The sequence below is a fragment of the Eublepharis macularius genome, chromosome 5, assembly GCF_028583425.1.
Source record: "Eublepharis macularius isolate TG4126 chromosome 5, MPM_Emac_v1.0, whole genome shotgun sequence".
Taxonomy (NCBI): Eukaryota; Metazoa; Chordata; class Lepidosauria; order Squamata; family Eublepharidae; genus Eublepharis; species Eublepharis macularius.
The window spans coordinates 101984902-101997400 of NC_072794.1; the positions used below are offsets into that span (position 1 = coordinate 101984902).

The 12499-nt window shown below is 41.4% G+C and overlaps 1 protein-coding gene across 1 annotated transcript; it reads left to right on the forward strand.

The window, feature by feature from the left end:
- The first annotated feature begins 4337 nt into the window (after nt 1-4337).
- On the forward strand, nt 4338-5837 carry LOC129330725 (potassium voltage-gated channel subfamily A member 2). The gene has a single exon (XM_054980888.1). It carries the CDS (start codon nt 4338-4340, stop codon nt 5835-5837), a length of 1500 nt encoding a protein of 499 aa, XP_054836863.1.
- Nucleotides 5838-12499: the final 6662 nt, after the last annotated feature.

The window sequence follows — 12499 nt, forward strand, 5'->3', positions numbered from 1 at the left end:
CAGGCAATGGCAAACCACCTCTTGTCAGTCTCTTGCCTTAGAAACTCCAGCAATGTGGGTGTGTGTCACTATAAGTCAGCTATGACTTGACAGCACTTTCCACCACCATTTCAAAATGTGTTACCTTATTACAAAACCCCTTTCCCATGAAGACAGCAAGATTTGAGTCCAGTGGCACCTTAGAGACCAACAGAGTGTAAGCTTTTGAGAGTCAGAGCTCCCTTCTTCAGGCACATATGGGAATGAAGATCCCTGAGCCTTTATATCCCAGCCAAAGGTGGATGGGGTGTTACAAGGGAGGGCATCAGGATGTAAAGGTACATTGCAATTTGATCAGAGCAGAAATTAGCATGTGTAGTAAGATAAGAATTCTCTGTTCAGCCCTGGGGGAGCATTGTTCTGAATTTGTCACAAATTTCCAAATTTCAGGTTTAGTACATATTATTAAAGTTATTGGCCTTAATATCAAGACAAAAAAGTTGGCATTCAATCAGGTAAACAGGTACATTTGGAGGGTATGCTCCAGGATTAGGTATGGCACAAGCTAATATGGTATAGTGGTTAAAATGTAAGACTAGCATTTGGGAAATCCAGGTTGAAGTCCCCAATCTGCCATGGAAGCTTGCTGGATGACCTTTTACTCTCTTTCAGCCTAACCCACCTCACAGGGTAGTTGCTGTGAGGATAAAAGAATGTAAGGGAGAACAATATTGTAAGCTGCTTTGAGTCCCCATTGTAGAGGAAAAGCAGAGTATAAATATCAAAATGAATAAAATAAATGGAACAAAGCTGCTGCTATTTGGGGTCAAAAATAGGAGCTTGTACCTCATAAATAGGTAGCATGGAATGTTCTAGAACTGGGCCTGAAGGCTGAATGGCCAAGTGGCCAAGTGCAAACCCAAGCGATGGCATGCACCAGACACTACAGCTAGAGCTCGCTAGGCTTCCCACTCCTTCTCAAGCAGAATCACTCTTGATGGAAGCAATCCATGTATTCAATAGCAAGTCATGGAGTGCTCAGTCATCAACTGATGAACATGTGTGTGTGAATCAGCAAAGTGGGCTAGAGGCCCACCCAGGAGCTACCCTGCCTCCAAAGAAGCTGTTGAGGAGAAAATTCTCTCTACCTAATGATTATTATTTCTGTCCTGCTACAAAGAGAGTTACAAAGTATGTCACAGGTGGGAGGAGGTGCAGCAGCAACAACAAATGCTAATGGGAAAGCTACATACTTCGGAAGTGATTTCTTCTTTTTCAGAAGAAAAACAAAAGCTTTCAGCTCTTCTGCTTTATCAGTTACCACAGATTGCAATATTTGCAGCCTTATTCCACTTTGTCTCTAGGCACCGTCCCCTTTAAGTTAGCCTCCTTTGTCTGCAGGTAAGGAGGGGCACCACAGCACAGAAAGCTTGTTATGAATTCGCTGCATGCCTAACTGCAGAACCAATTGTAGGCCAGTGCTCATCCCGCCCCCCCCCCCCGCTCATTAAACACAGGTTTACCACAAACCGTGAAAATGGATGCTTTGTATTTCAATTGAAAAGGATGAATCAAACATGGCCCTTTGCTCAATGCATGCAGTCTTACCTTGGGAAATTATACAAAACCTGTCATGTGCGGAATGCTTCATGACTCCCTGATGGAGGCAACCAGGGACCACCTTGCATGTATTTAGTTGGTGTAGCTCAGCCCTGCAAGGATCCCCTAAAGCTTCAGTAAATGAACTGATTTGCATGAGAGGCCAAGTGATTTTTCTTTCATCCATTGTAATTTAAGTAATAGCCAGGGTTTTTTTGGGGGGGGGGGAGTATTTGAAAGGCAATAGGCACTGATGACAGGACAATATTGTGTGAGACACTGCTGGTGTTATTAGGTTGTGGACATAAAACTGGAAAATAAAAATCTTTATCACAGCCCCCCACAAAAGAACCTGCTGAAATACATTTTTCCTTAATGATTCACTTAACTTTTTGTAGTACCAGTGAGACAAAAAAAATCATGTAAAAAACAAGTTTGGGTTTGTTCTGTTCTGTGCACATAAGACTGACAAAATTGATCCAAACAACTTGCCATTTTGTGTTTAAAAAGATTGCCTTAAAAATCCGGGGTTCCCAAGGGGGATGGACTGCCTCAGCAATTCAAAGGGAGGGGAGGAGGAAGGGGGGGGGATGAGTATAGGATAACCATCCATGATTTTGCATTGGTAAGTAAGGGGTTAAGTACAGCAGTTGAAGGCTGCAAGCTTTGTCAGGGTTGTACTATTTTTCTAATGCATAAGGAGAAGGGAGGCTAGGAAGGAGAAGAAAGGAGTAAAATGCAACGAAAACAGAATCTGAAGCAAAGCCTGGAGGGATGAGGATGATGGCAGGCATCAAGAAGGATAACTAGTCAGGTGCACGCAAAATCCTGTCCTAAGGATGGGGTCTGAAAGGTGGCATTTCACTTGCCTCCCCTCCCCTAGTTCTTGAATCCTGACTCTGAGTGGTTAAAGAAGGCTGCTGTCTACTGCTGAGAATGGGATGCCAGGGAGCCTCTCTTGAGGAGGAAAAAACCTTTGGCTGGGCTTAGCCACAAGAAGAGGAAAAACCAGCATCATGAGAAGAGACTGAACGGCCTCCTGTGGCTATCACTGAGGATCCACTTAGAGCAAGTCAGAGGCTGGACAGCTGGCAATGCAGAATTGTGCTGAAGACATGGAAATCTCAGGAGGGATTTCTGGCTGAGATATCAAGGCCACATGGGGAAGGCTGCTGGTTCTGAGGGCTGACATGTCCTGCATGCAGAATGAACTGGAGTGCTCCTTTGATGTGGACCCGGCCACAGCTGGGTGAGCTATGCAGGCCAGAGAGCATGATGCTCTGTTGCATTTGCTAAGAAGAAAGACCAGGAGACCAGACTGCAGAGGACCCTACATGAGCGACACAAATGGCGAATGGTGTGTAGATTGCCCCTTCTCCATTCAGCAATATATAGCTCCGTGTGTGTGTGTGTGTGTGTGTGAGAGAGAGAGAGAGAGAGAGAGAGAAAGAAAGAGAGAGAGAGTGTGTGTGAGAGAGATGCATCTTTGTTTTTCATATTGCCACAATTGCTGTCTACACTGCATCCAAAATAACTAAAGCTTGCAATATAGCTCAGTGCGGGAAGGGCTGAATTTGAAAACTGGGTCTTTGCAGATGCTGTTTTAAACCCCTTCCAGTTCTATCTTATTGCTGGTTTTCCAGGCAACGTCACACCTCTTGAGGACACTGGGGACATCAGGGTTTTGCTGAGTATGGCATCTTCCCATTATCATACAGAAGGCTTTCAATTCAGGCAGATGTTGCTTTGAAGAAAAGGGCTGCAACAGCCACCAAGAAGCCTTTCTGCTTTCCAGTCCCACCTCATTAACCAATCTAACCTTTTCTTTCTCTTTCTTTCTTTCTTTCTTTCTTTCTTTCTTTCTTTCTTTCTTTCTTTCTTTCTTTCTTTCTTTCTTTCTTTCTTTCTTTCTTTCTTTCTTTCTTTCTTTCTTTCTTTCTTTCTTTCTTTCTTTCTTTCTTTCTTTCTTTCTTTCTTTCTTTCTTTCTTTCTTTCTTTCTTTCTCACTGTATTGAAAGAGGAACTTCTAGGAGTCCTGGAAGTATTTCTCTGTAAGGTCAGATAGCCAGAAACCCCTGAGTTATGCTTCTTCAGGTAATGCAATTTGTTTTTCATTAGACAATTAAAGGAGAAGATCCTTAGCACAGAAATGCAGATGTGAAAGATAGCAAAGATAGCAATTACAATCTAAAAATGGAGAAGGGGGAGAAGATAGGAAAGTGGGAGACTGGGCTACAAAACTTGAAGTTAAAATGTATAATACAGCATGTTATAACATGAAGTATGATGTTTGAAGCAACAGAGTGTAATGTTTAAATCTGAGCTACCAATGTATTCCTAGAGGTTAATGTTGAATTCTCTGATTGATGCTAAGGTAAATATTCACTGCCAAAATGATGCCTAGGCAGTCCATTTTTTTAAAGTTCTGGCTGTGAAAAACAAGGTATATTTTTGTCATTGAGAAGACTTGTTTCATTTCTTTTTGTGTCTTTAAAGAATTCCTGTATGCTTAGCGAAATGAGAATTTTCATGCAAATGAAAGGCAATGTATATATGTGTACATATTGTTAAGAAAGAGAAGGAAAATACTCTTATTATTCTTTCTGTCTTTCAGCAGGATAGACTTTTATGATCTTCTCTTCATATGTTCATGAGCCACTTCCAAGCCCATGTGCTCACCCTCGCAACACATACTAGACTCCCCTTGAACCTTGTCCTACCACTAGACATTCCAGAAAGTTTAGTTTAAAAGCATAAATATGACAGTTGCTACTGGAGACCCAACAGATGAAGCAGCAGCTTTGCCCGGTCACCCTCAGGACACCTATAACCCAGAAACGGATCATGAGTGTTGCGAGAGGGTGGTCATTAACATCTCTGGACTGCGGTTTGAAACCCAGCTGAAGACATTAGCTCAGTTTCCAGAGACCTTGTTAGGAGACCCTAAAAAGAGAATGCGGTATTTTGATCCTCTCCGGAATGAGTATTTCTTTGACCGAAACCGTCCCAGCTTTGATGCCATTTTGTACTATTACCAATCAGGTGGCAGGTTGAGGCGGCCTGTTAATGTGCCCTTAGACATTTTCTCAGAAGAGATAAGGTTTTATGAACTTGGGGAAGAAGCTATGGAAATGTTTCGGGAGGATGAAGGTTACATCAAGGAAGAAGAACGGCCTTTACCAGAGAATGAGTTTCAGAGACAAGTGTGGCTGCTATTTGAGTACCCAGAAAGCTCTGGACCAGCCAGGATTATAGCAATTGTTTCTGTCATGGTCATTTTGATCTCCATTGTAAGCTTCTGCCTGGAAACATTGCCTGTGTTTCGGGATGAGAATGAAGAAATACATGGAGCCAGTAGCAATCCAAGCCCTTATTCTAATAACACGTTTGGGTCTCAGCAGCAAACAACTTTTACAGACCCCTTCTTTATAGTAGAGACTCTCTGCATAATTTGGTTCTCTTTTGAATTCTTGGTGAGATTCTTTGCCTGTCCCAGCAAAGCTGGTTTTTTTACCAACATCATGAACATCATTGACATTGTAGCGATCATCCCATACTTCATCACCCTTGGAACTGAACTGGCAGAGAAACCAGAAGATGGCCAACAAGGTCAACAGGCAATGTCTCTAGCCATCCTTCGAGTGATCCGTTTGGTGAGAGTGTTCAGGATCTTCAAACTCTCCAGACATTCCAAAGGATTGCAGATCCTGGGACAAACGCTTAAGGCCAGCATGAGGGAGCTAGGCCTCTTGATATTTTTCCTCTTCATTGGTGTCATCCTCTTCTCCAGCGCCGTTTACTTTGCAGAGGCTGATGAGAGTGAATCTCAGTTTCCCAGCATTCCTGATGCTTTTTGGTGGGCAGTGGTTTCCATGACAACAGTTGGCTATGGAGACATGGTCCCCACCACCATAGGTGGAAAAATAGTTGGTTCCTTGTGTGCCATTGCAGGTGTATTAACAATTGCCTTACCAGTACCGGTTATAGTGTCCAATTTCAACTACTTCTATCACCGTGAGACAGAGGGAGAGGAGCAAGCTCAATACTTGCAAGTCACCAGCTGCCCAAAGATCCCTTCTTCCCCTGACCTAAAGAAAAGCAGAAGTGCCTCCACTATTAGTAAGTCTGATTATATGGAGATACAAGAAGGTGTGAATAATAGTAACGAGGACTTTAGAGAGGAGAACTTGAAAACAGCAAATTGCACCCTAGCTAACACTAACTATGTTAATATAACCAAAATGCTAACTGATGTCTAGTTAATAGGGAAAAACTCATAATATTTAAAATTCAAGTGGAATAATTGCAGGTGTTGCATAATATCTTGCATTGTAGTTAATACAATATGTTCTACAACGTGTATTGGTTCTGCATGGAAAGCAATAGTTGTGTGACTCTTTTAACATTTGATGCTCAATAAGCTTTCATGCAAATTTTTTCAGTCGCAGACATCTGGATTTCCAAGTATACAGAGCATTTAAGACAAAAATATGTAACAATATCACATGAAAGGCATTTGAGAGAGGAAAAACTCCCCATATAAACAACAACAACTAACAAATGCCAGGTACATAACATTTAATAGAATTCAGCCCATGAAGAAATATATCCCAAGGAAATGGTATGCGACCATACATCTAGCTTTCGATCATATAAAAGGTCATGCATATTTAACTGATGGAACATCCATCCAAATTATATTAAGGCTCAAATTTCCAGATCAGAAATGCCAAAGGGAGAATATACACGCAGGGTTGTGCTTCTGAACCAAAAATGCTGCATGGGATTCATCTACTGCAGCATGTCAGTGTGAGGCTTGCGGGAGGCACTGTTTAGTAGAATATTTTCTGTTGTTTTGGTAGAGATACGTCAAGAGCCTGGAGATAATTTTTCGCCCCTGAACGATTCATGAATTTTTGCTGTTTGGGGAAGGGTCACCCACATAGTCAAAACTTAAAAGCTTCCTGTTTCAAATGCTGGAGCAACTAAGCTGTGGCCTAGAATATATTTATACTGCAGTGAAATGTAACCAGTATTACGGTACAGCTGCATGGATATTTGTTGCATGGATCTTAATATTTAATACACAAAATATATCTATTTTCTTAAGTAGACTATAGTGTATTCCTGTTTATAATATTTCTAAATCTCCAATGGCTTCAAGGAGATTCATGGACAATGAAATAAAAGAAGGCAATGGACTGAGGAAGGATGAATGCCAAGCACAAATTTAATAAACAAGGTAGATGCCCCATGTGTTTGCTGGCATGAGTATGCAGCCTGGGAAGGTGATATGAAGTGTATGCACCTGTCTTCAGCTTGTAGGGAGCAACTGGTAATTAATTAATCTTGGTATCATATGCAAAGATCTACAGCTGACCAAAATGGAATAACTATCAAATATAAATATGAGAGTTAAAGAAACTCAAGATGATACTGTTAAACAAACATTTGGTATTCGTACATATAAGATTGGAGCCAAAAGAGATTGCTCATAGTGCTTAAAAGTATAGGCCTCTTGAGGACCACACAACTGATATGTCAAGGTACAGAGTGCTATAGACAGTTTGATTCTGTGAACTATGTTCTCTTGCACTGGATCTACCTTGTAATCTTTAATGCATCTTCTAGGTGTGTATGGGTGTATGCAATAATGTCAGACCAAGGTCACTTATTCAGGTACAGGAAAATTTGTCCTCTGGAAGTGGAAATTAACAGAACTATAGCAGTTGAGGAGGTGGCTGTGTTTGAATAGTGCAATGCATGACTTAGAAATTAAGGTTTCCACTGGGATGTTGTTGTTATGCAGAGAAGTCAATGTTCTGCAGATGAGAGTAAAAGAGTCCATATTCTGCCCTAAGCCAAGAAGTTTGTTGAAAATGTTCAAGTGTAGTAAGTGGTAACAAAATCTGTCCATTCTCACATTTCAGAATTAGGTTAGTTGATTTGATTCAAGGAGGCTTGCCAGAGGACTTCTCCTAAAATTCATAGATTGATACCCTGGCTTGGCACTCTGTTGATACTGCAGCTTCAGCTCTCAAGGAACAGGATAATACTTCGGTATAGTCCCAATCTGCTATTGACATCCCAGGAAAACTGCTTTTGAAATCAGTAGGACTATCAGAAGAATGAGGGCTGCAAGTTAATCCTCCTCTTTTCATCCATTGGTTTCTGTTGATGGTTGGTTTCAACCTTAGGCTGCCATGGGGACTCCTTACGTAGAACCCACGGCCTTTCAACAGTATCAGAACATACTGGCTATATATGTTTTAGAAATTACCAGTTTTTTAAAAAAAAACTCCAGAACTATAGGCGCTTTGAATTTGTTCCAAAGCATTTCTAGCTGAGCACAATTGAAGCTCCCAACAAGTTCATTGGCCCTTGTAAGTATGACTCAGGTGTCTTGCTGATTGGTCCTGATCTTACATTAACAAGGATAAAAACATTGCAGTGGCCAGTTTAAGAGACCAAGCTGGCATGTTGTGAATGTGAACTGACTGGATCTGAACAGAGTTTGGTGCCTGGGAAAGCAATTGTGACATTGTTACAGTACACAGGCAGCTTTCAAGCAACTCACATTGCAGCTGATCCTTTCCTTACTCACTTTCAGCAGCTTTGCAGTGATATGGAAGATCTGGATTGAGCTAAGAACTAGTTTCATGCTGAGGCAATTACCGGACTGTGTTTCCATGTGCTGTACCTCTGCACAAATCCATTCTGTCCATATTTCTCAAGAACGCAGTTTTGTTGTGTGGATCGGCTCTGGATGAAATCTGTTTGTACAAAGGGGCTAGTGCATCACAGCAACTCCATCTGAAATGGAATAGAAGAGATTTCTGCAGAGTTGGTCCTTTGGGCAGGGCTGATTTAGATTCTACACACGTTGCAGAGAAAGCAGCTCTCACAGTTTTAACATGGATCTCACAATGTCAAGAATTCCCTTCAAAGTCTAATTGTATTCTAGTGATAAAATTTAGGCCATTTGCTCTCTTTCCCCCCCAAAATAATGCCATTTCTAAACCTCTTTGTTATCGCCTGCAATGTGTGCTAGAAAGGTCAAAAAACAAATGATTACTTCCTCAAAAAGTAATAAAAAGAAAATGTCATGATTATTCTGATTTCAGAGGCTTAACTATCACCTAATCAGCAATACTGGAGTTTGCATTGCAGGATTAGGTCCACCTACGTCATAGTGCCTTGGACCATTATTGTAGAATGCTGACAAAGGAACAACTTGGCATCACATCTCTAATTACTTGCTCTCCAAGTATGCCATGAATTTAAATGACTAATTTTGGAATAACTTTCATTGCAGTGAGCAGGGATGGAATAATCCTTCCTATTGCCTTAAGCCACTGCTAAAAATATTCTCCTCTCTGCCCCTCCATGTATGTAAAGGAAGAAATAATGATCTACACAGGGCAGATTGCTTGTCCTGGAGATGAAGGCAATTGTCTATGCAAAAATGCAGAGGGTGGGAGGAGTTACTTCAGGGGCTTTCACTGGGTAAAATTCTCATGTAATTATGGGTTAGAATCCATGCAGTTCCAGAGACCAGCTGACCTAGAGTTAAACCAATTGACTTCAATAATAGTTGTTCCTATTTATGCTAGTGCCACTCACTCTAGGGTAATAATAATGGCATCTAGTACTATTGAGTGAGGAATTCCTGTAATGTTTTGCTCCTGCTCCCTAGCATTAGGCAGGGTACCAGAACAGCACAGTTCCCATGTTATTTAATGTAATGAACTAATGCAGTACTTGATTATGTTATTTTCATGCATTTCCCTTTCTTTCTCTTGCAGTTTCAGAATTTAGAGGATTTTTTTTTCAAATTATTGAATTATTTGCAATTGCAACATTGCATTTGAGGTAATTGAGATGTAGTGTATCCAAAAATGTGCCTATCCAAAAGAAGGAGCCTTAACAAGAAATTAGCAGAAGAAAATGGTGAATGGGTATACAAACGCAAAAGCTCAAATCCAGTTTCTCCCCCCCTGAAAAAAGTTCTAATAATAATAAAAGTTAGAGAGACGCAATATAAGATTTTCTTGCAAACCAGCTGCAGAAAAGTCTGTTCCCATTTTATGAAGCACTACAGGAAGCTTTCCTGTAAGAAAAAAATGTAGAGATCTAAGAAATCAAGGGTGGCAGTCATGAAACAGTAGGTGGCATGAGGTGTGGAGTAGACCTTCTCTAAGATCCTGTGAATATTGGTTTGAACTCAAACATCCTTACAGATGATGCCTTAGTGTGTGATTCGTACGTAGCAGGAATGACCTGACACTGGTTATGGGGCTCTGACATTATGTGACACTATTCTTGACTATGATCATGAACAAGTTTTTTATTCCTGGGTGGCTTAGGGCACTATCCTAAGCTATGTCTCAAAAGAGTTTGGGATGGTGACTAAGCCCTATGCCAGTATGTCCCAGAGAGGAACTGGTAACAAGTCCTGCTGGTGCTTTACTGGCACTGGTGCTATGTCAGCTCCAGGTCTTATGTTTGCACTGACTTAGCTTTGATGTTGCAAAAGTAGCTGTGCTTGGTTAGGCTGCTAGTGAAAATAACTTCCTTTATCCTGGAAGCGTTAAAGTTGAGAACTGAATCTCATCAGATGCCAGACATGGAGCCTGTGTGAATCTTCTGCTGTTGCTTTTCAAACTTAGTATCAGGAGCCTAACTGAGACCAAAGCAATATGCTCTGTGGGCCTTAACCCTGATTAACCATTCCATACTGCAAAACAAACAAACTAGCTGGCATCTTCACAACCAGGAGATCTAAATTGCCCAGTTTGAATATAAGTTGTTGCTTAATGATAAGATGCTGAAATATTGATTCTAGATGGTAAGAGCGGGCTTGTAATTAGATATCTTGTGAGAGTGATGAGAGAGGAAGCCAAGAGAAACTGTAATGTGTATAGATTTCCCTTGAGTCCAAGGTCATGTTTAAGGTTTATGCATGATTTGTGTAAGAATCATATTGGAGCCCAGACACTATCTAAGTAAGGTTAACAGCTTCATAGCAGCAGGAAGTCAGTCACCATCGTAACCACGAAGAGTGGCTTCGCCCCACCACAGTCTAACTACCTGTGCCTTGCAGAGTGCTGTGGTGCAGAGCTGTAACTGCAGACCACAGTAGGTGGGAAGGAGCAGATGGTGAGGCTGGAGCATTATGATGAATACAGAAATAAGGATGGCAGGGTCTGCAGGTTAAGGCAGAGTTTCCTTTCTCCACGGGTTTATTAGGTTTGCCTATGCAGTATCTGGAATGTAGTTCAGCAATTTAGCTGCTAATTCTGTATGTGACTTTGAAAAAGGTTATTCGGGGTAGAGGGCACATTTAATTTATACCTTAGATAAACATAAAGCAACAAAATGGGAGGGACACTCAATAAACAATTGCTTCAAGATCACGTGTGGAAGCCTCTTGTGTTACCCTGGAGGACATTCCAGAAAAACAGTTGCTTTGGCTATCTGAGTAACTGGCAGGATGAATACTTTATAAAAAAGGAATCTAGAATCAAAAAGCTTATGTAGATTAGAAATGTGTAAATTGGACATGCTAAATTAGCATGCCTTGTTTGAGTTCGAGCCAACAGGTTGAATGTGTACTCTTGTGCCTAAAACTCTAACTTCTACCCTGACAGCTCAGACAATAATAGATGGATTGGTGGACTTAGATAGGGGAGGGAAAAGGAAGGAGGAAAGAAGGGCCTGGCTGGTGAGTGGAATGCATTACAGTCTAAGAGGTCTGAATATCTAAGCCCACTTGGAAATTTGCTTCTGGATTTGTAATAAGGATTTGGTATTCCCTTACATTGTCCATGGCTCTTTGGCCTGTGGCATGCCTTTCCTCATGTGGCTCTGTGTGCAGTGTCAGAACAGCTCTAGAGTTTAAGCCTGCCTGGAAATCCAGATGTTTGAAGAAAGGTGTTCTGAGGCAGCCTTCTTTTTTCTTCATTATCTACATTTCCCAAAGCCGAGTTTTGACCTTCAGCTAAGGTTCCAGGGCTGACTGTGGCTTTGATGATAATTAAAACTAGTTATTGGACTCATCCCCTCATTTTGTTTCAGCCACTGTACATGCTGATGCCACAAATTATCCAGCTCCTTCCTCCAGGCTTCCTAAGGCTCTGCTTCATGAGGTCAAAAATCACTGCTGCAGATGACAAGCTTCCCCGCCTCCCCCTGCACATGCCAATGTATAGGATAGAAATGTTCTTCATTGCTTCCTTTGCTTGCCAGTCAGACAACAGGTTTCCCCTACTGTTGGCAATAAAGAACCAAGACAGGCTACAGATCAGTTAATGACTTTTGGCTTGATATCAGGCAACATTCACATTTTCTGTCTGATCTCTGCAACTGTGAATTCTAGAAACTTTTTCTTAAAATGAAAGCTTAGAAAGGGCTTGAGTGACTGAGATCCACCAAGATGGGTACAGGCCACCAGTCATGCAGGGCAGCCTGCTGGCTAAGCATCTTATTTTTCTGCCTCCCTGGGAGTGTGTGGGGAGATGTTATCAAGCATCTGGCAGACTGCAATACATAGCTGATGGGGCTGTTTGGTTTTATTTGTCAACACAGAAAGTCATTTTAAAAATAGTTGCATAGGAGTTTGCTAAACAGTGAGACAGAGCCCTTCAAGACAATCACCTTTTTGTTCAATATACGTGCTGTTACTGCCCTTTTTGGTATGCATAGACCAGAGGGGTTCCCAGTACCCTGATTAAGCTGATGTTGTGAGATGCTGCATTTCCCCATTATTGGATTTGCTGCATTTTGTACATGGAAAAAATGCCATTTTTCCATCAGAATGTGTGTGGAATATGGACTCAAGAGCATCATGTATACTACTTAGATTGGATATTGCCTGTGATGTGATGATCCACATAACATGTGACCTGGATTTTGTACTGTT

Excerpts from the sequence above, each read along its gene's own strand:
- LOC129330725 (XM_054980888.1), top strand. The coding sequence starts at position 4,338 with ATGACAGTTGCTACTGGAGACCCAACAGATGAAGCAGCAGCTTTGCCC.